This window comes from Elaeis guineensis, chromosome 8 (assembly GCF_000442705.2).
Source record: "Elaeis guineensis isolate ETL-2024a chromosome 8, EG11, whole genome shotgun sequence".
Taxonomy (NCBI): domain Eukaryota; kingdom Viridiplantae; phylum Streptophyta; class Magnoliopsida; order Arecales; family Arecaceae; genus Elaeis; species Elaeis guineensis.
In genome coordinates, this window is record NC_026000.2 from 4409540 (window position 1) to 4437292 (window position 27753).

The 27753-nt window shown below is 39.5% G+C and overlaps 2 protein-coding genes and 1 long non-coding RNA gene across 3 annotated transcripts; 2 read left to right on the top strand and 1 right to left on the bottom strand.

Moving 5' to 3' along the window:
- Positions 1–8832: 8832 nt before the first annotated feature.
- On the top strand, positions 8833–9518 carry LOC105050698 (large ribosomal subunit protein eL39). The gene is made up of 3 exons (XR_833062.4): positions 8833–8961; positions 9082–9185; positions 9297–9518. It is a non-coding gene; the product is annotated as a large ribosomal subunit protein eL39 (long non-coding RNA).
- Positions 9519–14096: 4578 nt separating this feature from the next.
- On the top strand, positions 14097–20217 carry LOC105050697 (plasma membrane ATPase 4). The gene is given in 14 exon segments (XM_010930813.3): positions 14097–14351; positions 14476–14595; positions 14737–14835; positions 14940–15077; positions 15193–15834; positions 15938–16057; positions 16172–16294; positions 16380–16791; positions 18220–18525; positions 18528–18733; positions 18839–19012; positions 19224–19406; positions 19506–19687; positions 19812–20217. Coding segments are annotated over 14 exon segments (2850 nt in total). The 5' UTR covers positions 14097–14303; the 3' UTR covers positions 19909–20217.
- A 1047-nt stretch (positions 20218–21264) lies between these two features.
- On the bottom strand, positions 21265–26934 carry LOC105050696 (proteasome subunit beta type-3). Its single transcript, XM_010930812.2, has 7 exons — positions 26843–26934; positions 26545–26726; positions 26296–26403; positions 25897–25986; positions 23169–23253; positions 22496–22590; positions 21265–21618 (listed from the first exon to the last, which is right to left on the bottom strand). The coding sequence occupies exons 1-7, from the start codon at positions 26846–26848 to the stop codon at positions 21570–21572; spliced, it is 615 nt and encodes a 204-aa protein (XP_010929114.1). The 5' UTR covers positions 26849–26934; the 3' UTR covers positions 21265–21569.
- Between the last annotated feature and the right edge of the window lie 819 nt (positions 26935–27753).

Sequence of the window (27753 nt, forward strand, 5' to 3'; positions counted from 1 at the left end):
GTAAAATTATGAAAATAATGAATATTTTATTTTTCCATGTTATTTATCTCATAATATAAATGGAATGATCAAAATCGGTGGATATAATAGTTATAGTGCTATTATTTAAAACCATTATTAGCTTCGAATAAAATCAACATCAAGCTCGTTAATGCAAACAGCTGCAAGAATTCCTCTTGAGCAAGGTAAGGGTGTCAGGTAGAAAATACAGTGAGGCTGTTATCTACCCGAACTCCTGACCGAGCCATGGGCATCTCTTTTTCAGGTTCCATTCAAAGAAGGAAGCTTCTTATCCAGGATTTTCTTCTTGCTTCTTACTTTGGAGAATGGGAGGTGGTATGTTTTCTTTAACAATGTGCAATGCATCGTTCTCTAACGTCCACTTTGGCATGTAGTGCAATTGTTACAACTTGTTACAATAATTTGGATCGCCGTGGTGCGTGTCACGCGGCCTGGGGGTGAAACCTGAGCATACGCCGCATAATCTGGGAGAGGACTGATGGTGGGCTGATGGTTTTGGAAGGTAATGGCCATGAACCATTGTCCCACATAAGAAGTGAGTCACCTATTACTTTTAGGATATGATTGGTTCATGGAAATTAAAATTAGAATTGGAATTGAAATTGATTGAAATAGGAATCATAACGATCATATCCTCCGAGGTATTTAGTACATGATTGGATTCGAAATCGAAATTAGAATGAAATTTCAATATTAAAAAAAAAAAGATAGAATCAGATATTCTCAGGTCTGAAATCGAAATCAGAATGGGTCTCTTTAACCAAACAATTGGAGTGGAAGTCCCTCATTCCTATTCCACAAAGTCAACTAATTTCCATCAATGAACCAAATATGCCGAAAGTATGCAAAACTTTGCATAGTAGAGATAACAGGAAAAAATCTTTTTTTTCTGGTTGCTGCTACTGTTTCTGGCCCATCTATCCTCCATCCAATTGCCTAACCAATGAATTCAAAACATTGACTGCATCGGTCATTGGTTCCCCCATGCATTTTGTTCGCATCTGCCCAAGTGGTAGGATATCCTGGGGCCTGGGCCATCCTATATGATGCCTCCCTGCCTCAACCTCATCCACGATACTGTTTCTTGCGCTTATTGATGGATCCCCAGCACCCGCTTCATGGTGTAGCCACGCTTCAATCTGTGGTAGATGCCAACGTGCCCATGCCCATGGTGTGCCATTCCTAGTCATATGAAATGGAAAATTATATTACCGTAGAGTTAGATCGAGAGTAGGTAGATTTGTTCACTAGCCAATTTTAACTTGACAAAGGCCTAGAATTAAAACTAAGATCAAGTTTGGATCATAAACCTAGACCCACATACTCTTGATCGAAGATGGTTCTTGGTTCCAAATGTCAGCTCTAAACCCTAAAATTCGATCTCACCAATCTCCATATGCGCCCGATTCGGACGACAAGATGGTGCATGTACCTAAAAGAGTTGTTGCCTTTAGATTTGTTCTCTTTTTTTTTTTTTTTTTTGTTCCTTTCTTAAGAAATTAAAAGATGTAAAAGTGCTGCCTTGGATTTGTGCTAGTCACAATAATTGCCGAACATTTTAAGAAATTGGCCATGGGCACGTTTAAAAACTAAGATGGTGTCCGATAAAATATGAAATGTTATTGGGCATCAAGTTGTCAGAAACATAGTTGGGGCTCAATGCCAAATTTTACACAAAAAATATTGAGAGTCCGATAAAAAATTATCTAAGAATCCTGAGTAAATATTTCTTAGACAATATTTAGATAGAAAAATAATTTATCTATATTCTTTTATATATAAAAAATAGTTTCGAAATTTGTTATCCATATTTTTTTACATTACTACTTTCTTAGATAAGTTGGTAAAATTTATCCATATTTTTTATGATATTTCTTATATTTTTTAGATTTGATTAAGTTATTAAGCATTGAATGATGAAACATTGAAAATGAGGATGGATATTTTAGGTACAGTATTAAATACCTACTTTATTGATCGATGAAAAAATGATTTAGTCACCTCTGAATGATAATTTTTTTTTTAATTTTATGGATAAATATTAGTAATTTATTTATTTTAAAAAATATGAAAATATGGATAAATTGATCAATAAAAAATTTAATCAATTTTTTTATAATATTTATCTATACTAAAATGGCTCGAAGATGGAGAGCACGTGATGGCGTTGTAACCAGAGAACAAGACTGCCCATGGGAGAGGAGTTTGGAATTCAAAAGTATGTTTACAAGTTTCTCATCTCGCCTGGCATAAATGCGAAATTGGAAAACGGCAGCCGGAATGAGTTCCCTTTCTAATTCTTTTAGCCACATCATGTTATCACGGACTGGAAGTCCAAAAGCTTAAACTGTTGAAAGAAAAATACGTTTAGACCAATAAAATTATGTGACATTACTTTTATTCTAATCTTTTGGACTGCGATAATTTTTCTCATTCAATCTCGTGACGCCATCGTCATGGTTTGACGCCTAGCGACCCACTCATCTGTGACATTGTATGAATTTTTTGATTCAAGATGGAAAAACAAACGACCATAATGGGGAGGAGGCTCATCATTAGGAGCAAAGTTGTTTTCTCTTTCATCGCTAACACTAACTTTTTTATTTATCATTAGCTGATATTTGTCATGTGGCAAGCATGTTTTGAGCTAGGGAACCAATTAGTACCGAAAATGCACCTCTCTTAATGTACTTCTTTCTACATCAAAGAAAAATTTGTCATGAGAAATCTATTATTGAAAAAAATATTCAAATTTATTAATTATTGTTTTTTAAAGTTTACATCAACTTTCTGTTCTATCGGCGACAAAGATGTTCCAATCTTTACTATAACAATATTTGTCAGCATAACAAAGATTATACTTTAAGTGCAAATAGCATTTTAGATTCAGAATTGGTCTAATGGATGAGAAGCATCACCCTCACTTGATCACATTGAAGCACATGTGGAGTGAGATCTAAAGATTTGGATTTTAAAGAGTATAGGTGAATTCAAGAGCTCATTAGCTTTGGACTTGGTTATGGATGGCAGCCGGATTTTTTTGAATATCCGGTCTATTTTGAACCCTACTAAGGTCCATTAGAAAAAATCATATGGAGTTTGAGACCTAAAATCAAAATTTGTTAGGGTTTAGAATTTGATGATCGGATATTTGCTATCCAAAATTGATTATCTATAATATATATTTTTATAAAATTTGATAAAATATATATTATTCATTTATCATTATTCAAATTTTAATTTGAAACCTCTAAATAGAACCGGAGGTGGAAAAACAGGCGAATATAAAAGCAAAGAGGGCACTTAGACTTATTTTTAAAAAATAATCAAAAAAATCATAAAGAAAGAAAAAAAAATCTAGACGCATCCTTCGAAAATGTCTCCCGTCCTACTTGTAGCATGTTAGCAGACGCAAAGTTGCTCCCACTTTCATCACTAATATTGACCGTAATTTATTTTTAACTGATATTTGTCATCTATTTCTAAGATATGGAACTCATTGGTACTAAAGATGCACTTCTCCTATATATTTCTTTCTACATCAAAGAAAAATTTGTCAGAGGAAATCTTTTATTGAAAAGGAAATTTAAATTTCTTAATCATCCTCTTTTTAAAGTTTGCATCAATTTTCCAATTCGTCGGCGTCAAAGATGTTCCCATCTTTGTTGTACTAATATTTGTCAGCATACGAAAGATCACACTGCAAATGCAAAAAATATTTTAGATTTAGAATTGATGCAATGGATGAGGAGCATCACACTTACTTGATGACATTTAAGGACACGTGGTGTGAGATCTAAGAATTTAGATCTTATAGTTCATAGGATTGAATTCGAGTTTTGGCTCTGGACCTGATTAACATTTTCCAAACATTGCACCGATCACTGTGCATCCACCTATGGAGAATATTGCATCAACAATTCCAAGTTGCTATAAACAAACAAATAGAGAATCTTAATTAATTACATTTATGAATGCAATACGTAAAACAAAGCGTTCGATAAAGAAGAAATTTAAATCGTACAAAAATGATGAAATCCAAAAAAAAACTAAAATAAAAGAGAAAAATACTATGAATGTGAAGGGCATGAGAGACTTGACCCATCTCCCCTGTTAAGAGATAGCGACATACGAACCAAGGTGCGAACAACATCGCTTTAGCTCATGGTAATTCTAAGTTCATCTATGATTATCTCTTTTATATCTCTGATACTTCTCAGATAATGAATCTCCACGTTAAGCAACCAGCTACACGCTTGGAATTACCATAGAGAAATAAACTATAAATAAATCATTATTATAGTCATTTTTAAAATTATAGATATGCAAGATTGACAATGGATTCTAAAAACTCATCTCCCATAACATTTTGCTTCATATTTGGGTTCAGATCCAGAATTTTGCATATGGAAAGCTCGAACACAAACATTAGATTCAGCGGTCATCAAATTTGGATCCAGCAGGAGCTTCAGAACATTTTGGCTCCCTGGCAAATCCAACCTGTGGAGAAAATATGATAGCAAGTTGTAAGCCAACAAATCCCATATCATAGATGGAAGCTTGTGGAATGAAGTGTTCGGCGGAAAAAAGACAGCCAAACTGGCAACCTAGGCATCAATGAAACGCCCCCACCAATTGATGGTCATAGTAAAAGTTAGCAACGCGGTTTCATGACCTACCTGTTGAGACTAACTTACTAAAGAATAAAGATAGCTCTGTCACCAAAAAAAAAAAAAAAAAAAAAAAAAAAGAATAAAGATAGCTTTCATTCTCTTCTAGTCAAAGATTGTCCGTGGGCCCTATGATGGATCCGCACTTCATGGGATCCTGTTTGATGATGGGATTGGAGGTGACATTTTATGATTAGGACGTGATGTTATAACCTGTCGCCAAAAGACAAAATGGTGGGCCCAATCCCCCGTGGCAAGCACTGATGGGCTGGGAGATGGACTGGGAATAACATGCATGAAAGACTTCAAGCAAGTAAAGAGAAAAAAAAAAGAGAGAAAAAAAGAGAAAAAGCACGTGAAGTGTTGGAATAGAAATGAGAAGAAGGTGGTGGATCCTCAAAAGCAATCTACGTCACCCTGACGATTGCATTATAGTAAACTCCTCTCAAAGAAACGCGTATTTAGATTGAGTTCATGGTGAAAATGAAGTTACTCGACCCCATGTTCTTCCGCGTTTGGCCAGCTGCTTTGAGAGTGATGTATTATTGCTTGCTTCAACGGATGGGGGAATCAAGAAGACATGATGGGATGGGGGTTATGTCTTTAGCATGAATCAACCATTAGATCGTGCAATAATCATTAAAAAAATATGTGCAAATAGATAAACATAGAATTCAAAATATTTGAGACCTATATAGACTATGATTCAATACCAGACATCATGAAAAGTACATTCCAAACTGAAAGATGAACTTGATCATCATTAGTAGAGCTTCTGATTAAATATGAACCTAAACTTTAGATTAAATCTAACTTGAAAGAGATTCAAGTCGAGCAGGACCAATGTCCACCTTGACCCACTTGTGATCCCGAGCATTTGGTATTTTTATTTGGCTTATGTGTAGGTTAAGTGCAGCCGACCCCATTATAAATACATATTTCAAATGGCAAACCCAAGCTTCACAGAAAAGTCCCGTCTACAAGCAGGACCTACCTAACATTGGATCTTATGCCTAACCTTGTCCATAGGGATTTTAGATTCTAGCCATATTTACCAACATTGCACTAAACTTGGTTGCTTCCTTTATAAGAGCAAGACATGATTTCTGGGGTTGAAATAAATTTTATCCATGTCTAAATTTTAATCGAAAATAATCCAAATGGGCTAACAACTTAAAGCTATTTATGGCCCTAAGATAAATGAGAAATTATTGATGTAATCATGCTAGGTCGTGTTGTTATTATATATAAAAAAGAAGAAAGAGAAGGAAAAATTGAGTGATTAATTTCATCCTAGATTCATGATGAACCTGGTCCACCTAATAAATACTAATTTATCAGGCTACAGATACTGATGGACTTTGGACTCTTGTGTGTGGTTGAAGCCTGTGAAAAATCAAAGAAACATTTCTTTCACTAACGTTGTTCATGATGGTTAACGCTGCTGATATCGTTTGCCAGCTTATATAGGCTGCTTTCCCAACGTCAGGTTCAGCCTTTTAGGTTAGGTGGAAATATGTTTCAGGTCTTGTCACGCTGAAACTTTGCACTAAGTAGTCTCCAAGGGCCTGTTTGGACTTTGGGTTGAGCTGTCCTGAGCCTGACTTAAACCTATTTGATGTTTGGATCACAAGAACACCCCCCAACCACCCCTCTGCTCTCCACTTCTAGCTACCACTACCACCGTGGTTCTGGCACCAGACCCCTCTGCTCTCCAAAAATGTGGCCCAACATTTTGAGACTACATCTAGTGTAGCTTGGGACTCCTACACCTTATTAGGATGGGACCCATTAGTGGACTTCGTTAGCATGAGATCAAGGAGGAAAAAAAAGTATACGGAGTTCTTTGCTAAACCCGCACTGTCCTTGATTTCAGATATTGATGCCCACTGCCCTCCTTCGGACCTACGCTAAATCTTCACAGCCATGTAGCTGGGAACATCTACATACATTCACGTAATGCATCATATACTCCAATCTTTTTGGCCCTTTCTTGTGGTATACATAACACATGCATGCAGGTGGAATGTATGTTCTTGTCAAAATCATTAAGTTAGTTCGCGCCGAGGTTATGGGGCATAATATCACTCATACATTCGGATAATTGCATGAACATGCAACAAGTTGGAAAGGATTTTGTCAATTATAAGAATAATGATTTCATATAATAATAATACGGGTTCCCATGCCAACTCTTAGCCTCTTTTCGGAAAAATAAGGACCAGCGTCAACAATAACTGCCTATATACGGAAAATTATATCCTACACGTGTGCTACATGACGGTGCTCCACACCAATATCACATCCGTTTATTTCTGTGAATCTCAATTATCAAGCGCTCATCTCGGTACACCATCATAGAACGAATGGCTATGATTGACATGATGTACTGCCATGTATGCACATAGTGTAGGATATAATCTCTCCTACGGATGCCCAAGTGGAACCGTTTGATCGAGAACAAGGCAGGTCAGACTCACTTGGCTGGTTAGCCCGCTAGGCCAACAGGTAGCACAGTCTAACTGGTTTTGGGCCACAGAAAACGGTCGTGGGCTAGAAGACATGGGCCGTTTGCAGATCGGATCTGTTTAGAGTTGGGCCTGGTGGGTTGTATAATTAGCAATAACAAATGTGTAAGCCAGTGACTAACTTTTATCGGCGTTATATGTCACTATAAATCTGTATTATTAACTATCTTGTCTCCTCCAGACTGGATAACACACTTCACTTTCTGGCTCATCGAAGTGTAAATCGGCTTTACATCGTGGTGACGTCCATGTTTTTTAATCTGGTTAAATTCAAATGGTCCCTTCTCTGTGATCGGTAAATGGCTGCTGAAATGAACTCAAGGTTACCAGCAAATGGGCTAGGACGGACATTGGGCCTATGTGATGACTGTTTGACCAGTCTCAGGCTTATTTAAGCTTGTCATGAGGAGATATTATTGATTAGAATGATTTTACTACGTGTATCTTGCACCAATCAATAAGAAGCCAGTATATTATCTAAAAAAATTAAATTTTTTTATTCAAAAAAAATTATCAACTGTCCAATCATAATTAACTATAAAATATTTTTTTATTTAAAATTTTCAATCAAATTTGTATACAGTATATTTTTTTAAAAAAATAAATAATATGCTGATTTATTATTGACTGATGCAAAAAGTACGTTCTAATCAATAATTTTTCCGCCCGAGGCTATTCTGGGTTTGAGCAGATATAAGGTGCAGGCTAGGTTTGACCTATTTATGGCCTCGGCAAGCAAGATGTACGCCTGTCCTACTGGCACATTACCAAAATTTGACCTGGCTTATATTTAGGGCAAGTTGGACCTCTCAATCATCCAACATAACACTGCTAGGTGTGCTTCCAGCCTCAGACTGCGCTATCGGTTGAGACCCATGCCATGCAAGTCCCGGGCATCTTGTGCTAGACGTTGTCTTGTTGATTACATGTTGGATGATCCGAAAGTCTGAAACATGATGGACCTTTTTGCTTGTTGAGATGATAAATGACAATTTATATGACCTCTTTATTCCCAGAGGCTGCAAATAAAGGTCCATACTCAAGACAGAGCGAATGCAATCCTCACACTAGCTCTAATTCCAATAGATTAACAAGCCTATAAATAACTACATCTCTTCTTCATAAATGCTACAGAAGTATTTTACTCGACAAGGTTTGATCTCCCAATTTATTCAAGAAATCTTGGTTCGCATGCCAGCCAAGTCCAATTCTCATTAAACCCTCGTCCAATGCAGCAGCATGTATGATACTAAGAGCACAGACATAGAAAGCTGTTTTCTTATGTATCTTGATGCATGAGTTATGGGTAAGGAGTGAGACGACCTCAAACCATAAAATCGTTTAATGAGAGTCGGATCCAACCTGCTCTTATTCGTTTGAGCCCTCGAATCTGAATTCAGTTGTCTGAATCTTAATTAAAGGATTCGTTTAAGGAAGGAATAGACTAACCAGCGAGGGAAAGTTTGGGTTGGGCAGGTTGGACAAATGATTGGCAATTCGCAGGCCGGGCCATTTGGAACCCAATTGAACGGCTGTGATCTTGCTCCAAATGCACGACGTACACAAACTTGTATGCGCTTCTCCGTTCCGTATATACAACGAATAGATTCTTTGCGGTGGACTCGCACTAGAAGCCGGTCGTGCCGGATAAAAGGGTTCCAAACGCGCGCCGCTAGGGTTTCTCGAGCTTTATTGGTTTTTCGCCGCGGTCCCCGAGCTCCAAGCCAGCAGCAAAGAAAATGGTACGTCTCTATCTATCTTTCTCCGTTCGCTCATTCTATTATAGGTTTCAAAAGCTCCGATTAGGGTTTCGAAAGCTCGGATCTCATCTCTCTTTTCTCTTTTTCTTGTTTTTCTCATAGCCGTCGCACAAGACCTTCAGGATCAAGAAGAAGCTGGCGAAGAAGATGAGGCAGAACCGCCCCATCCCCCACTGGATCCGCATGAGGACCGATAACACCATCAGGTGCTCGCTCTTCCTTCTATATTTTGGCCTTCTTTATTGGATCTTCATCGCTCTCTCCACGCTCTGATCTCTAAGATGGTGATTTTTTTTTTTCCTATTAATAATGATCAGGTACAACGCCAAGCGCAGGCACTGGCGCCGCACGAAGCTAGGGTTTTGAGAAATGCCCTAGGTGGCTGGCCTTTCTTTCTATAGTAGTTTTCATTTTATATGTTATGGCTCTTAATTATACTCTGTTTCTATTCAGTGCGATGTTTTGGAGTTACGGCTATTGATTTCTATGATGGTTTAATTGGTTATGTTGATGCCATGAATTAAAACCTTAGTTCTATATTCGGTACTCTATCCGTTTTATTTTGCCTGGTGGTTTTTGTTGCATGTTTTTATTTTACTGAGAGATGTGTTATTATTTGTTTGGCTAATTGAGAGAGATCAGAATTTAAAGTGCCCTATCATCTGTCAAAAGAGGGTGAGGGTGAAGCCTAGGAAGTATTTGGCAAACAAATTAGTGATTAAAATTAGTAACGAAAATTACTAAGAAAGGGAGACGAAAACTAGACATGTTAACGGTCAAGATGATGAAGAAAATTTGAAAAGTTGTTGATTGAGCAGACTGACTAGTGTCAAGTCCTAATATTGGCTGACTTGGGGGTCAGAAGAAATATATGACAGAGAAGCAAAAGTTTACAGTGCTGTGAATGCATAAGAAATGCATGGAAGCAGCTACATTAATGATAGAAATTGTTCAAGTGGTTAGAAAAGTTCCATGCATTGAAAATGCAAAAAAAGGCAAAATTGAAAAGAAAAATGATATAAATAAGATTAGTGACAATGTGGAAAATTTTTTACTTAAAATCTTGTGCCAGATGAAAATTTTTTTGGAGAGTAAGAGAGGATATGGTAAAGCTGCTCATTTTACGAGCTCCTAACGACCTGCCACACTGTAGCCTTTATCTCTTCTACTTGTTAAGATTGAATTAACAACTAGTGTTCGGGCAGAGAATTTGGTTTGTGTATTATCAGAATTATGCTATGGAGAATATTTTGAATCCTTACTTGAAATTATTGACATTTAATGTGCAAGACTCAAATTTATAAGGTGAGGAAGGTCAGAGTATGTGGAATGTTATGTCAGAAAGCTATTCGAAAGATGGCTTTAACTACAATTTCTTGTGGGAGTATGCTGAAATAGCTTTCTTTGTTATCATAGGCTTGCAAATAATATGGAAATGAGTTTAGGAAGGAACTCTTGATCGACAGATGGAGAAGTCGATGATCCCAATTTTTTTTTCCCTCCTATCACAAACTGTTGCTTTCCCTTAGTGAAGATCCTCAAGTCTATGGTAAGGTTAGGAATATCTTATATATCCAAATGGTTGACATTGGAGAGGGTGTAGCCACGTATAAAAGAGTTGACTAATGGCAGGCATGCTAAATTTATGAGAGGCACAGTAGATATTAATAATAACTGAGGACTAGTTCAGTCACACTAATAAAAAACTGTTTTTGCTTTTATATTTGTGCTGAGGATTGAAAGCACCTTTTATTGGTGTCAGGCCTAAGATGATGGAAGGCTGAGGTGAAGGATGAGAAAACATGTTAAGACTTAGTTTCCTATAACTTGGTTGTTGAAGTGGCCTCCAGTTTTTGACTAAAGGGTGAAATTCAACCAACAATGATGTAGTGTGATCCTCAAGGCCTAAAACTTAAGTTCCATGGGTGTTCCTTTCAGCTTCAATAATATATGCAAAAGAAGACTCGAATCAATAATCTGCTTACATACTGTATTAACAAAACTTCCTATGCAATTATTCTGAAGCTAACCAATTTCTTATCAATATCATTTTACCTATGTCAAAGCTTAAATCTATGATCACTTAGTCTTTTGTCCAAAATTTTCCATTTGGTTTTATTTCAAGCATTAGCCTGCTTGAATAACAGAGTCCAACTTCCTTTTTTTGTTGGTTGAAGTACCTTTTTTTTTCCATGATAAGTTCCATTCTTTTATTTCCTCCATTAGTACCTCTGTGGATGGAGAAAGAATATAGGGATTGAACCAAGAAATGCCATAATGGAAGTAACCTGATAGTGATAATTATCAATCAGCTGGTAGTTGCTGCTTTGTGTACCATGTATCATGTGCTTGTTGCATGAAGCATCATCAGTCAGTATAATTCAAGTTGCTTACAGCACTTGATTTTAACATATTTGTTTGTTAAAGTTGTCATTGAATCATTATTGACGTGATATGGTCAATTATACATAATATTTTTCAGTATATATGTATACATATATATAACCATGCACTTACACCGTATTAACTTATTGTTAAGAGGGGAAAAGTTCAATTTTTCGTCATCACACCTGTCTCTGCCAATAAACAGGTTAGTTTGGTCCTGGTTTCTTCACTTGTTCCTCTGTAATAATATTTCTAGGGTATGGGAAAAATAAATCCAACTACAGCAATCTTTTTCTGGACTTCATAATACTTCGAGCATGTCTCAGTTTCCTTGTTACTTTCTCAAGGCATGCTTCTCACTTTAACGAATTAATTCTACATTCCAGTATCCATCTTTCAATATGGGGGCTTGCTTTCTTATCGAAATCACAGTATTTATAATGAACACCTGATTTGGCTGTTGCTCTTATCTTGGGCACTCATCTTCTTCTGATTTCACCATTTGTGATATGATACATCCATGAAGTATTATTATCCTGAGTTGCAAACTTTGTTTTTGTGGAATTATCTATTATAACTTGCAGTGTGATGGACTTATCTATTATAAATTGCACTGCAAGCAGACTTGCCAAACAGGATGGGCAGCGGTTGTGGGTTATGTCTGGTTAATGATCCACCTAATTCTCACATCGCAAGCTGTTTTGGATTGGCATGTCGGGCTATCAAGCATTTATTTTCGCTCGCAAAGCACATAGCTTTGCTTGCGGTAAAGTAAGTTGGAAAAATGCCCATGCTAGCAAAATTTAAATTTAAATTGCCTGTGTTAGCTTCTGCCCTAGAGAAGCCGTAAAATTGTCCATGTTAGCTATTACTCTATTTTTCGCCTTGCCTGTCTTGCTTCCCTAGTGGATTTGTTTGAGGCAGCGACTGATGCTTTAGGTCAATGTAAATGTACGGACATTGTTATTTCGTCTGGTTCAGAAACATCCTGTTTAGCGTGGCCGCACTGATGGAGCATACTAATGGTCATCAATTTCACATTCTTGCAGAAAATTCAATAAGATCCCAAGGTTTTGCAATTTCAACTATGGAAATGGATATGATTGATGTCGATTGATCTATAATTAATGTTTTTACAGGTCTTGTTCAAATTATCACGACAATGTTGAGATGCTCTTGCTGGGATTGCCCAAGTTGCATATTAACCCAGAAAACAAAAGAGCCATAGCCCAAAGTTGGATGCGGAGCTAAAATAAGTGCAGGGACTTGTGGCTCTGATGATTGGCGTTTGAATTTAAAATCAATCTTAAACAAAAGTTATAAGCTAACCAAATTAATAATCAAACCCGGATGGAAGCCATCGGTAACTTTCATCATTCATTTAGAATATATTTTGTTTCTCGTAGCCCTAGCTCCGTCTAAATGCCTGCATGGATGTTGGGGTGCTGAATCCAGACTCCACGGTATGTCAAAGGAGAGGCCCAAACTCGTGTAAATTGCTAAGATTTAAATGGTTTTAAGGCCTATAGACTTTTTATGAATGAACCTTTTGTTGTTGTTGTTGTGTTTTTTTTTTTTGGTTAAATAACTATATGGGCATGATCATATCTAACGACATACCTAAAGCCACTTAATCCGTAAGTAGCAGCAAAGGTTTGGGTTCCAAAGCTATCTGGTGTTTGGAACGAGACAGGTGACCGGAAGTTTGAGTCAAGACCACCACCATCATGGCCGCCAACCATTGACACTCTGGTATTGCTGATGGGAAGGAGTTTGTTACAGCAAGGATGGTAGCGATGTCATGCTGCTTGCCATTCTTGAATCATAGCTAGCTGTTAGTGTTTCAGTCCTGACAACCAACATACCTACGCGTAATTTACTCTCTTTGAATTAAGTACACACGTGTGGGCAATCCAATACAGTCATACGGGAGTCCTGGGAGAAATCTCAAGATCTAGCGTGGAACACCCAGTTAGATGAATCTTTTAGCATGTGCCACTTAAACTTGAAGCTGTCTACGTTTAATAAAAGGGAAAATGCTTTGCTACCAAAAAAAAAAAAAAAAAGGGACAATGTTTAGGAGCACCTGTTAAAGACGCACAACTGCTGACTCAATAATTTTTTTTTTTTCCTTTCATCAAAAATAACCAACTAACTTGTATATTCTCTTATTATCACATGGCATGGGAAATAGGAAAAAGAGTTTGCCTGCATTGAATGGAGATCCGTAGCATTACTCCCCTAAGCTAAACGGAAAAAATGAACGCAACAGAATGATCTCATTTCAGGTCGTTTTCGCAAAACTCCATTCAGAAAACAGAGGAACACGGCGCATAAAATTTTAGCAAGAAATGCACCACCATCCTACTTTGGCCCCACTACTCCTGAAAGGTTATCTTGTGCGAGGTTAGAAACCGGGTGACAACAGAAAGGAATAAAAACAACACACCCAAAACAAAAGGAATGGATTCCCCTCCCCTCGCCCTGGACACATAACGAACTCTCCGTCCGGGGTCCACCCGTTGGGACCGGCTAGTCCGGTGCCCACTCCAAGCCCCGCAAAGACCGACACGTCACCGGTCAAACCGGCTCCCTTCCAAGCGACGGTCCGCGAATCCAGTGACCGGTTTACCCGGACAGCCCCCAGGCGCTGGCCCCCCCTCTCTCTCTCTCTCTAGACCCTCCTTACATTGTCTTGTTTTATATGCTATAAAAAGGAAGGGAGCTCCAGGCCATTTTCTGTCTTCTGTTTAAAAGTTTTGTTCTTCCCCTGTCGATGAAGGCCTGCTAGAAGGGAGGGAGGTTTCCAAAAGAGAGCTTAAAGAGAGGAGGAGAGACGGACATCCGTCCCTCTCCTTCTCCCTTTCTCTTCTTCTGTACAATTGGAGCTCCCTTTCTCGCTCTAGTCACCATAAAAAAGCCCAATTAAAACGTAAAAAATGGCGGACATCTCGCTAGAGCAGATCAAGAACGAGACTGTTGATCTCGTAATATACTACTATACTTCTCCTCATCTATTCTCCCATAATCTTATCTTCAAGAATCAAAATTGCTACTATATATATATGTATGTTTTATTTTTAAAACTGTTTCTTCTTTTGTTTCGTTCAGGAGAACATCCCGGTTGATGAGGTCTTCGAGCAGCTGAAATGCAGCAGGGAGGGGCTCACCTCAGCCGACGGGGAGCAGCGTCTCCAGATATTTGGCCCCAACAAGCTCGAGGAGAAGAAGGTACACATATATATATATACACACTTTCCTAACTAAATTTTCTGCAATCTCTCTCTCTGTCTGTCTTTTTCTCTCTCCACTTCATATTTAAATATTACTAGGCATATTAGCTAACGTCTCTTTGTTTTGGAATGCTGACAGGAGAGCAAGCTGCTCAAATTCCTGGGGTTCATGTGGAACCCGCTCTCCTGGGTCATGGAGATCGCCGCCATCATGGCCATCGTGTTAGCCAACGGCGGAGTAAGAGATTCTTCCTCGCACTGATTTATTTATACTTACCAGGATTTCTTTCAAAATAATGACGACAACAAAAATGATGATGATGAATCAAAATCATGCAACAGGGTAAACCTCCAGATTGGCAAGACTTCGTCGGTATTGTCGTCCTCCTGATCATCAACTCCACCATCAGTTTCATCGAGGAGAACAACGCCGGGAACGCCGCAGCCGCCCTCATGGCCGGCCTTGCCCCCAAGACCAAGGTCTTCTATCTTGCATTCACCAGTTTGCGTGCCGATTCTGATTTAGTTTCAAAACCATGCACAAAATTTCTCTGGCTTTGCTTCATGCTCAAATGGATGGCCGAAATGGCGGCAGGTGTTGAGGGACGGCAAGTGGTCCGAGCAGGAGGCTGCTATCCTCGTCCCGGGTGATATCATCAGCATCAAGCTCGGTGACATCGTCCCGGCCGATGCCCGCCTCCTGGAAGGAGATCCCCTCAAGATCGACCAGTCTGCCCTCACCGGCGAGTCCCTCCCCGTGACCAAGAACCCGGGCGACGAGGTCTTCTCGGGCTCCACCTGCAAGCAGGGTGAGATCGAGGCCATCGTCATTGCCACCGGCGTCCACACCTTCTTCGGCAAGGCCGCTCACCTCGTCGACAGCACCAACAATGTCGGACACTTTCAGAAGGTTCTCACTGCCATCGGCAACTTCTGCATTTGCTCGATCGGCGTCGGCATGCTCATCGAGATCCTCATCATGTACCCGATCCAGCACCGCAGGTACAGGGATGGCATCGACAACCTCCTGGTGCTCCTCATCGGTGGTATCCCCATTGCCATGCCCACCGTGCTTTCTGTCACCATGGCCATCGGCTCCCACCGGCTCTCGGAGCAGGGGGCCATCACCAAGAGGATGACCGCCATTGAGGAAATGGCCGGCATGGACGTGCTTTGCAGCGACAAGACGGGCACCCTCACCCTCAACAAGCTCAACGTCGACAAGAACTTGATCGAGGTATACATTACATGCACCATTATATATACCTCCGATTATTTATGGACTAGTTTTGATTGAATAATGTTCGTCATAACTGGGGCATTTATATCGGTCATTGCAGGTGTTCGTCAAGGACATGGACAGGGACACGGTGGTCCTGTATGCTGCAAGAGCTTCCAGGGTCGAGAACCAGGACGCTATTGATGCTTCCGTTGTTGCAATGCTGGCTGACCCCAAGGAGGTAATCGACGGTTGTTTCAAGCCCGATGTCATATTTAGCAATGCTAGGCTAGAAGTTGATCCTTGTAAAAGAAGGCCTACCAGGAATTCATGTTCATGATCTTTATGCATCTAGGCTCGAGCTGGAATCCAGGAGGTCCACTTCCTGCCCTTCAATCCTGTCGACAAGCGCACTGCGATCACCTACATCGACTCCGATGGCAGATGGCACAGGGCAAGCAAGGGCGCCCCGGAGCAGGTTAACGGATGAATGCTATTCTTAATCACACAAACTATACCGACAGAACCTGTTCATTGAATTATCTGGATCACCACTTTTTCAGATCATTGATCTCTGCAACCTAAAAGAGGATGCCAAGAACAAGGTCCACGACATGATCGACAAGTTTGCCGACCGTGGTCTGCGATCTCTTGGTGTTGCAAGGCAGGAGGTGCCTGAGGCTGACAAGGATAGCGCTGGTGGGCCGTGGCAATTCATGGGTCTTCTGCCCCTCTTCGACCCCCCAAGGCACGACAGTGCCGAGACCATCCGCCGTGCCCTCAACCTCGGCGTCAACGTCAAGATGATCACCGGCGACCAGCTCGCCATTGCCAAGGAAACTGGGCGCAGGCTTGGCATGGGCACCAACATGTACCCCTCCTCCACCCTTCTCGGAGATAAGAACACCGAAATCACAGGCCTCCCCATTGATGAGCTCATTGAGAAGGCCGACGGTTTTGCTGGAGTCTTCCCTGGTAATAATGTCGTTCATGATAGATCCTATTATCTAGTTCTGCCTCTGCTAGAAATCAAGTGGGTATTTGGTTGAAGAAGTTAGGATATGAATTGGAATGAAAATAGGTGTTCTTATTTCGATTATTTAGTTGAAAGGGGTTCTTTTTGGAGTAGAATAGGAATGATTTAATCTATTTGAAGCTCAATCTCTACTCTCCTCTAAGAATTCAAATTTTCGTTTCGGTTCTTATTCTAGTCATGAATCAAATGTTTTGGAAGATTTGCCCATTCTAATTTCGATTCTAATCCATTAAGATGCTTGGTTCGTGATCGGAATTGAAATGAAATTGATTGAAATATGAATCAGAATGACCAAATTTTTGAAGTATTTGGTTCATGACTAAATCGAAATCGGAATGAAAACTTAAATCCATAGATGAGAGTGGGGATTGAGTTTTAAATAGATTGGACTATTCTCATTCCATTTTGGAATTGGAATCAGAATGAGACTCTTCCACCCTAATCAAGCAGCTAGAATGGGAATCATCTATTTTGATTTCCATTCCAAATATCCATTCCCCCAACTAAGCACCCTCTTCGATTTCTATTTGGATTCCGATTTTGGTTGCAAATTAAACACCCTGCTAGCAAATCTTTGGAGGATTGACTTGAGCTTTATGTATGGACAATCATGATTGTCTTCTCGATCCTTTAATCGGGCCATCTGACATAGAGTCATGCATTGTGGCTAATTCCTTTATAAATGGAAGAAGGCTTGGATGGTGATAGTGAATATTGCTCCTGATCTTCCTGTCTGAGGTCGATTGCTGAGATTGATATGGCCGAAGTGGATTTGCTGTTGGAGCACCGTCTGAACACCTGCAAGAAGTCCTCATTGGGATATTCTCCAATAAAATCCTCCAACGCTCAAATTAGGAGATGAAGAATAATGAGAGGAGAGAGCGAAGAGTGGAGAACTTACTTTCAGATTTTCAGAGCCTTTTTATTTATAGAGGAGGATTGGAGTTGTATCCTTCTTAGAGTGCTGATAATCTTTCGAATTTTTCACACGATTGATTCGGATAAGATATTTTTCTTTTATGAGAGAATCGATCGTGGAGAATTTTATTCTATCTAGACTTTTCAATTTGAGAAAGAGAGACGGATCTGTGAGGAGAATATAGCTCGACTGTAAATAAACTATGGTAGATCGTCCCAAGCCGAGGTTATAGAGATTGTAAAGTGCATGTTGATCTCGGATGATCTGAAATAGGTCGGTCGAGGATAATCCAGGTATATCTGATGATCTTCATTTTATCGTATACGCATATATCTCATGAACACCCATCTTTCGTAGTTCGCTTGGAGCCGAGGTCTGAGGTACATATCCCCGCAGTGAACATGATTTTGATTCTAATTTGATGTTTTCGTTTTGTGGGAAAATGCAGAGCACAAGTATGAGATTGTCAAGAGGCTGCAGGAGAGGAAGCACATCTGCGGTATGACCGGAGATGGTGTCAACGACGCCCCTGCACTGAAGAAGGCCGACATCGGTATTGCGGTGGCCGATGCGACCGATGCAGCCCGCAGCGCATCAGACATTGTGCTGACGGAGCCCGGGTTGAGTGTGATCGTGAGCGCCGTACTGACAAGCCGTGCCATCTTCCAGCGCATGAAGAATTACACCATCTACGCCGTGTCCATCACCATCCGCATCGTGCTCGGCTTCATGCTCATCGCCCTCATCTGGCGCTTCGATTCTCCCCTTTCATGGTCCTGGTCATTGCCATTCTCAACGACGGCACCATCATGACCATCTCCAAGGATCGTGTCAAGCCTTCCCCTGTCCCCGACTCATGGAAGCTCAAGGAGATCTTTGCCACTGGAGCAGTCCTCGGTGCCTACATGGCGGTCATGACTGTTGTGTTCTTCTGGATTGCCCACGATTACGACATTGTCCCGGTGAGTGCCAGCAATTTAGACCAAATTCCACAAACTACCGGACTATGATCCTTGTCATGCAGCGAAACGATTATAATTAATCTGTTCTGTTCTCCGTCAATGCAGCAAACGTTCGGATTGAAGTCGATCAGGGACAACAGTGATGAGCTCACGGCAGCTCTCTACCTCCAGGTGAGTATTATCAGCCAGGCTCTCATCTTCGTCACCCGGTCCAGGAGCTGGTCCTTCGTCGAGCGCCCTGGTCTCTTACTAGTCATTGCCTTCATTGCTGCCCAGCTGGTGAGCTTCATCTCTTTACCTCACCAAAAGCACTCTCTCATAACAATTTTATGCAATAAAACATTACATTTCTTCCTCAATTCTACTGCATGTTACTATGATCTCGACATTTGTTGACAAGTTGCTGAAAAACAAAAAAAAAAAAAGGAAAAAAGAAAACAAAAATCGGCATTGTTCCTTACTGACCGCATTCTTGCCTTCTTATGATCAGGTGGCTACGGTCATCGCCGTCTACGCATCATGGGGCTTTGCCAGGATACAGGGCATTGGATGGGGATGGGCTGCATTCATCTGGGTCTACAGTGTTATAACCTACATCCCTCTCGACATCCTCAAGTTCATCACCCGCTATGCTTTGAGTGGCAAGGCCTGGGACAACGTCATCCAGAACAAAGTGGAATTCTTCTCTTCTATCGATCCTTTTTTTTTTTTTTTTTCCTGACTCGTATTCTCCATTGGAACTAACCCTCATTGCTGTTGAATCGCTTCCCAGACGGCCTTCACCTCAAAAAAGGATTACGGGAAGGGCGAGAGGGAGGCACAATGGGCCATGGCTCAGCGCACCCTGCATGGCCTCCAGTCCCCGGACACCTCGGGCTTCTTCAACGACAAGAGCAGCTACAAGGAGCTGTCTGAGATCGCCGAGCAGGCCAAGAGGCGCGCGGAGGTTGCCAGGTGAATTAATAAGCACAAGCACGCTAGATTGAATTGGTAGTAACGGGAGATATCTACTTGGGTAAAATTCTTGGAAACAATTATGTGCATGACATTGATGGATGGAATCAATGGTTCGTCGCAGGCTCAGGGAGCTGCACACGCTCAAGGGGCATGTGGACTCTGTTGTCAAGCTCAAGGGACTGGACATCGAGACCATCCAGCAACACTACACGGTTTAGAGGAGGAACAAAGCAATGTGCCAATTGAGAGGCCGGGGATGGAGGGACGATGTTTTAATTACAATTTTTCGCTACGTCACCTTTGCGGAGAGGATTGTGGTATTTTTAAATAATTCAATGGACACAAACTTAGCTTTAGATCTCTCAACAGAAGGCAATCGGAGAGAGACTTGCCGAGGCTATCCTGAAATAATTTTATATTGAATAGTATTTCTTATGATACGCCTTCGCTTGTCCCGCTTCTTCATTCCTCGTTGTCTCCTTTCCTATTCTTGTCACTTGTTGCTCTAATACAAGAAATTTTGGCTACAGTTTTGTTTTCGGATGTGCCGTGATAGAACTATCTCAAAGTGGTTTGTTTTCGGTTGATTCTCACTCAACTTTATCAAATTCGGTGGTCTTAAACGTCTGTATGCTAAATTGCTAATATCATTTGGAAGGCAGCAACATCGCAGAAGGCGAAAGTTTTTCTTTGGTTAGAAATAGCCTGCATACGGGAGATGTTCTGACCAAAATGGGATGGAATGTGAGTGTGGACTGCCTTTTATGTGGTGCCAAAAACTAATCAATTAATCATCTATTCATGAGATACCTTTCTGCAAAAAGTATGCAGTCATCGAGTTACAATTGAGGTTTAAAGGTTGGCCGGCAACACTGCACGATTTATGGAATGGATGGAGGAGGAAAAACTTCAGAAGTTTGATTGGGTTGGTGATCAGCTTATCTCTGCAGTACGCTGGGAATTTGGTGCAAACAGAATGGTTGGGTTTTTCTGAAGAAAAAGGGGTACGTTATACAACTGTCCAGAAGATTTGTGCAGCCGGATCAATTTATCAAACAAAATCTTATTTGCACATTTTATGATCAAATCTCATTTGATCAAGTTAAAGGCTTTTAATTCGAGGGAGAGTTAAAGATTTGTGCTTCCATATTGAAGGAACATATATGGAAGCAGTCTAAAGATTGATCATGAAACCTACGTGTTATGAATATCCGAATTGGATGGAAAGTGTCGATTTGCATTTCATTCTGGCACGGCAGGATCATTCCTCCTGAAGCCTTTTTAGTGCAGTCTTGATGAAGAGTACACATATCAATAAACGATCAACTTGTCCACCTCAAAAATGATCAATTTATCCACATTTATATTGTCCAAATCTTGCATTGTGAAATCAATTATGGTTTTATCACCGGCAAGCTCGTGCCACAAGAAGACAAAGGCAGTTGATAAGTAGGGTTGCAAGCAGAGCTGAAGGTTTTGTGATTTGTGAATGTCATTGATTTCCTCTCTTTGGCATCTTGTCAAGAGGTCATCTGTTATGGAACACAACTGTCATTCCAGTGAAAAAGGGAGAAGAAAGAGGAATATGCGGAACTTGATAAATAACATGTGACAAATCCTGCTCCCTGAATTTTACATGTTTCTGAAGCTCCACGAACTAACCGAGCCAATCAAAGTCGAGACTCAGGACAATCCATAACCAAATTTCATGCTGAATTCTAATATAACCACACTATAAGGGTGAAAATTAATTCTCAAGTTTAACTAAAACAGTCTAATAAAATACAGTCTCGATGGAAATCAACTGTCAGTTGTGCAATTGGAGGCTTAAAAAAGCAGCTTTGAGAGAAAATATAACCAGTATTCAGTTCACATTGAATTAGTCCATTCGACCCTTCAATGTTCGTTCTTGCACTTCGGTTGGAGTCCTGCAGAAACGAAGAAATGCCAGACTTTAGTAAACCATGACTTTGAGATCTCTATCATTGGCCCAACACACCGTACTTCTATCATTGTCCCAACAAAATGCACATCTTGTGATGCTGATATGTCATCAAGAGATGTATCAAAGGCATTTAGGGCCTACCAAGAAAAGATATTGAAATTTACAATTATATTTTTAAATTCTTGACAGATTAACTATAGGTTTCTGTCCAGCACTCTTCCAAGAAATTAATTTCTTTGAATTACGAAGCAGAAAGAAATGGGAGCGATTCATGTTGTCACATAGAGATAGAAAAGGACAAGCTTATCACTGATAATCATCCTGATCAAGATAATAAAAGCTGAAAATTTGGAGATTAACAAAAGCCAAGCATTCTAAGATTTCAGTCACTTGATAGGCAATGGATGTTACCTCTAATAGTTAATAAGGATCTCGTAAACTGAAGATGCCCACACAGAAAACACAATAAATATTTGTAATAAATCTTACTGATGATTTCTTAATAAATTCTGGTGCAGTTTTACTTAATTTTATCCCGGAGTTGGAAGAAATATGAGAATTTTGGAGACATATGCATCCTGAAAAAGGAAAATAAGGTATTGAGGGAGCAAGGGTGGTTCTTAATGATATAATGGGTTGAAAAAACTGTATTTCATGGTTCCTCTGTTGACTTAGCAGACTGGTACGCAATAGAGGAAAGTTGAGGAAATAATTTTAGATCATGCCTGCAGTGCCTAAAGCCACACTCTCTCTCTCTTTTGATTGCACATATTTATATTATCTTTAACAAAAAAGATAGCTTTAGCCAAAATCAGGAGGTTAAAAAACTGCAACAGATAGCAACAGATAAATGAACTTACACCACAAAAACATGTCCTCCCCAACCACTCAAACAATCACGATCAATGGAAGACAACAGTGCTTGTGAGATTGTCTCAAATAATTCCTCTGGTTCCTAATAACAAGAAAAAAACTTTTGTTAACATAGGTAATATGGGAGCAAAAGTAACCTACAAGGTGCAGTCATTGCCAATAAAGAACAAAAATGAAAAAAGAACGAGGCAGCGCCTTATGTGGTTTCTTCCTATGCAATTCAGTAGTACACACTAAATGGCTTGAGAGTCTTGATTTTCAACTTTGCATGATTGATGTTTGTTTCTCGTAAAGTTAGCATGAAAATTAGCATTTTGCATATTTTTTTCCAGCTTTCAGCTTGTTGAAGTTAGTATTCATACTGATTGGACATGCACACTTTAACTTCGTTCACTATGAAGCTCAACATCCAAAATGTCAAGCACCAACTGTTGCTCAAGGCGAATGCACAAGTGTGAGCAGATAGAGCTTTTCCATCATTGGGATAGACACCAAAACCTCATTATTGCAAGCGTTGATATCACGATGCATAATATGTATCCTTTCTGTCATATATGTTTGACTGGAAACTTTCTATATAGATGGAACCAAATCAAGGAAGGGACAAGACAGCATGTGATATTACGCACTCAATCTAAGGAAACCCTACAAAATACTAACCATGTTAGGCTTGTACATGGATTCACAAGCACCATAAAGAGACTCTGAGGCTGTACCAGAAACAACAAAGTCTTTAGCAAGCTCCCTGCATGCAAGATTAATAATAACATGATGAGCATGAACACAAAACAATTACAAGAAGTATACAAAAAAAATGCTAAGACATGCCAGACAGTTGGAGATTAGTAACATTAATTGAATTTCAAAATGATTTCGCAAATGACAAGATATGGGACATCAGCCTGCAGATGATATGGTGCAGTTCTAATGGAATTTACCTTCTTGTGCATAGGATGTCTTCTTAATGCATTCTAGCTGATCTTAATTCATTTGCCTGTGCAAATCATAAAAAAAGCCATCCATATAGCTTTCTCGAATTTCCCTCTAAGCCATACTAGCATATGATGCGATGATTGAACAAAAGTCAAGAAGCATACATACTCCTCAAATCAGATAAGTCCATCTACCTTAACCTGCTTCAACCAAAATTATCACCCTAGGGTATCAGCTACCCAAGAAAATGATGAGATTTTCATATTCGTTTAAATTACCATATTGTCAGACAAGTATATGGTTTAATCTAAATTTAAACCCTTAAAGAAAACACAGAATAAACATCCTCGAAACCCAAGAGTTTGCATTCACCAAACTTCTTTTCTCGTCACAGGGTATCCAGCATGTATGCTATCAGTCTCCTCATAATAAAAGTAAGTTCACCCAGGTAGTTTTTTGTTGGCATTAAGAAAAGTTGTATCAAATATGAGAGGTTGCGAATTAACCTTTAGTTTTTGATATCCATCTGCTTTGCTGGAAGAGTTGTTGGTCTTCCCACATGTTCATCTTCCAACACAATGATAAATGACTGAACCTTGTTAAATATCTGATTATCTGATTATAGTTCACCGAAGGACAACTGTTGCTTCAGGTCCATGTATGCAGTAGCCACCAGTCTCACCACAACTTCTTCAGAGTCACCATGCCCCCAAGAACCACACATTCATAGTACCATAACAATTATTCACAAGTCACCATGAGCACACACATGACCAGGCTGAACAGGAGTTGCCAAGACTGGAAAACCTTGAGTAATGATCATAATGCTCCCCACTAAATCCAGGCAGTACACATTGTACTTTTACGCATTTAGGCCTAGCAATAGATGCAGACACAAGTCACACAACTGATCATTCCAGAATATTCCAGTTACATGTTCTAAGCCCAAGAATCCTAAACTACTAATTCAACACTCTCTATGGCATGCTCTGTGAGCAAATATCAAAGCCAGCCTCAATGTGAAAGCAAAATCACATCCCCAATTTAAAATCAACTAATGCAATCCATCCTTTGAAATCTGAATGCTCACTATCCAGCAATGCCATGAGTTTATATGTATTCCACACTTTACGTTGGATATTTTATGCGTGCAACTGTCAGCATGGTTTGACCAATAAAGCTCAATCTATCCACAAGTCATGCTATTCTGATCATTTGTTCCAAAGGATCAAATTCTTCAGATGTCATAATGAGACTGAGCAGACATATGGTAAAAGAAAGAAGATAAGAAATTTCCACAAGACATTTGGATATGCGATAGTAAAATTTATAGATACTAAATACTTTGACCTTATGCTCCCACTTAAGGATTGCTTAATTCGCATCAATTGGGAATAACCCAATTCAAATGCACAATGACAAAGGTAATGTGAATAGCCACATTTTTTGCCTATATGTTCTATCACTCAATGTTCTTGAGTTTCTTAGCTATAAATTTCTTCTGATATATTGCACTACATTAGGTTTAGGATATGTGTGATAACATGGACACAATACAAGTTGGATTGAGAACAAGAAACTTTGGCAACTCTGGCAGCAAAAACATTTAGAGAACCTTCTACATTTATGACTTTAAGAATGACTGCCCAATCATTTATAAAGGACTTATAAGCTTGCCTGCCAAAATAAGCATATGCCGTTTGCTTAATTGCACTGTATTACACTCTGAATCCATTTATTTGCTCAAGTCATTAAAGGACAAAAATGTTGATCCTTTGATGGGCCCATGTTGTTGAAATCCAAACTTCTATATCTAACTGCTCTACGCTTCTATTGATATAGTAGATGATTCATGTAACAGCACTTACTCTTAATTGCATATTTTCATGACTAAACCATCATGTGGAAAATAAGGTATGTCCCTCAATATAAGTTTCAACCATCAAGCATGCTTATATTGATTGGGCATATGACAGCATATTTACCGCTCCCTGAAATGCTAACTGTATTCATTTCAAACTCATATAAGCAAATAAATTTTGATCTTCGTCCAACACATTGTCATAGTATGATTCAATTACTGCTAAGGTTCTGGTTCTCTTTGAAGGATATGAGTTAAAGCTATATATGCATGTTCATTGTGACGTAGTGGACCATCAGTCATCAGCAAATTGAGATACACCATTGGCCCCTTATCACTCTCATAAAGATAGATAAATCAATATACATGAGATATATGTAAAGCATGAAACACTTTTATGAAAAAGTTTCTGAGAACTTTTGCATCTACTGTTCCCATGAATATGGTGATTATAAGTTCAATGATCATCTGCAAAATATGCAACACTTCCACACAGAATATTGAGAGATGCAGCTAAATCAGCAGCCATTGTAAAGAAGAAATAACACAAAACTCCCATGTCTAACTAATATAAAAGGTGAAAAGAAAACATACTTGGCACCGAGGCAATCCATAGTACAAATAAATGGCACATTGTCATCTCCTAATCCAGCGATTACTGGCTGGCAAAAGTATGGACCAAACCTACAAAAACATCAAAATCATTATGCCATATCATCTAGCTAAAAGACCAAGTATAATAAAACAAATAAAAACCCAAATAAGGGCCATGATTTCCTGAAACAATTATATGAACAATCCATTGCACAATCAAGTACTTAAAAAAGTGCTGGCACGCAAATAATATCATTGAGGCAACATTTATCAAGCATAAAGGAAAATTCCAGAGGTATCAGTCTAACTTCTTAAAAATGAGAGGGTGGTTTCTCGACAGGTTGCCGAATCAATAATTCAAATTGTGAGGCAGAAATAGGGAAGAACGAAAGATGAAACCTTTTTTCATAAAGAAGAGCGGAGACGAGGCTGGCGAAGGTCTCGGGCTTCATATCCCTCTCCTCTCGCAGCTGATAGAGCTTGTGGCGGAAGGCAAGCCGCTGGTACCTGAAACCCCAGAAAACAGCGAAAAACAAGAAGAAGAGCTAAAATTAAATCTTCAAATCAAGCCAAGAAGGGGGGTGATGGCTAGGGTTTTTCCTTTTTTTTTTGTGGGGGAGGGGGGGGGGGGGGGGGGGGGGTGCTCACAGGGTTTGGACGTCGGTGGCGAGGCCGGAGAGGCCAATATAGAGCTTATCGTGGATCTTGAAGATCCTCTGGAAGTCGGTGGCGATGGTCTGGAGTTGAACGCCGAGGCGCCGGTCGCTCGCGATCGCGAAGCAGTTCTTGCCCACCATTGCCACAAGGGCGCTCCCATTGTACTCGAAGATCTATATATTAAAAGGGAAAAAAAGAAGAACAAAGAAAGAATCGCCCTAAAATTTGATTTGATTGCAGCGAGAAGGGAAAAAAGACTTAGATTGGGGCTTCTTGAAGCAGGACGTACCGACATCGGCCGAGGAAAGAAGAAGCCGGCGACGTATGTGCGGGATGGAGGAGCAGGGGCAGATAGAAAATAAAAAAAAAAGGGGGGTACACTTGGAGGAGAGCAGGAATGAAGGAGTAAAAAAAAAAAAAAAAGAGCGACAACGAGTTCTGTTGTGTTAGACCAGGCCGGGCTGGGCCGGATGTCGAATGGCTCGGGCCAACCTGTAAGACTTCATGGCCAGATGTCGAATTCTTTGTGCACCGCGAAATTATAACACAACGACTTCTGTTGTGTTAGGCGAGAAATTCTTTGTGCGCCGCCGGCAATACGAAAAATCCAACGTCGAGTGCATTACCTCGATCGATTGATCTATACATTATTATTTTTTAATATATATTTAATATTTATAAATCAATTTTTTTATTTAAAAATTTATATAATAAAAATATTTTTATTTTTTGAAAAAAATTATAATATCCTATGACGTAATATAGTGCATGATGTCATAATAGACTTAAGCTATCACAATATAAAGGAACATTTTTATCCAATTATTTTTTAATATGTATTTAATATGTGCTGATCGATTTTTTTATTTGAAAATTTTAATGATAAAAATACTCATATTTTTTAAAAAATTTTATGACATCAGTACATATTATGAATGCAGAATGTCATAATATAAACATATGTCATAATTTTTTAAAGAATAAGATATTTTCGTCATACAAAATTTTTAAACGAAAAAATCGATCTACAGACACTAAATTCTATGTAAAATTTTCTATACTGTTTGTGCCCGCACTTGCGTGCGCGAAGAATTTTGCATGATTCGTATCTGGATGAAAGAAAAGGATGGGCTTTGTCAGCTTGCAGTCTTCCTGATACCGGCGATGGTATATCGGATGAGTTATTGAGGTTCTACTCTG

What these genes read in the sequence shown, in the direction of transcription:
- LOC105050696 (XM_010930812.2), bottom strand. An exon ending in GCTCTTCTTTATGAAAAAAG is followed by an intron (nt 25,987 to 26,295) that starts GTTTCATCTTTC and finishes ATGTTTTTGTAG; the next exon opens with GTTTGGTCCATACTTTTGCC. An exon ending in ATGGATTGCCTCGGTGCCAA is followed by an intron (nt 23,254 to 25,896) that starts GTATGTTTTCTT and finishes TCTTGCATGCAG; the next exon opens with GGAGCTTGCTAAAGACTTTG.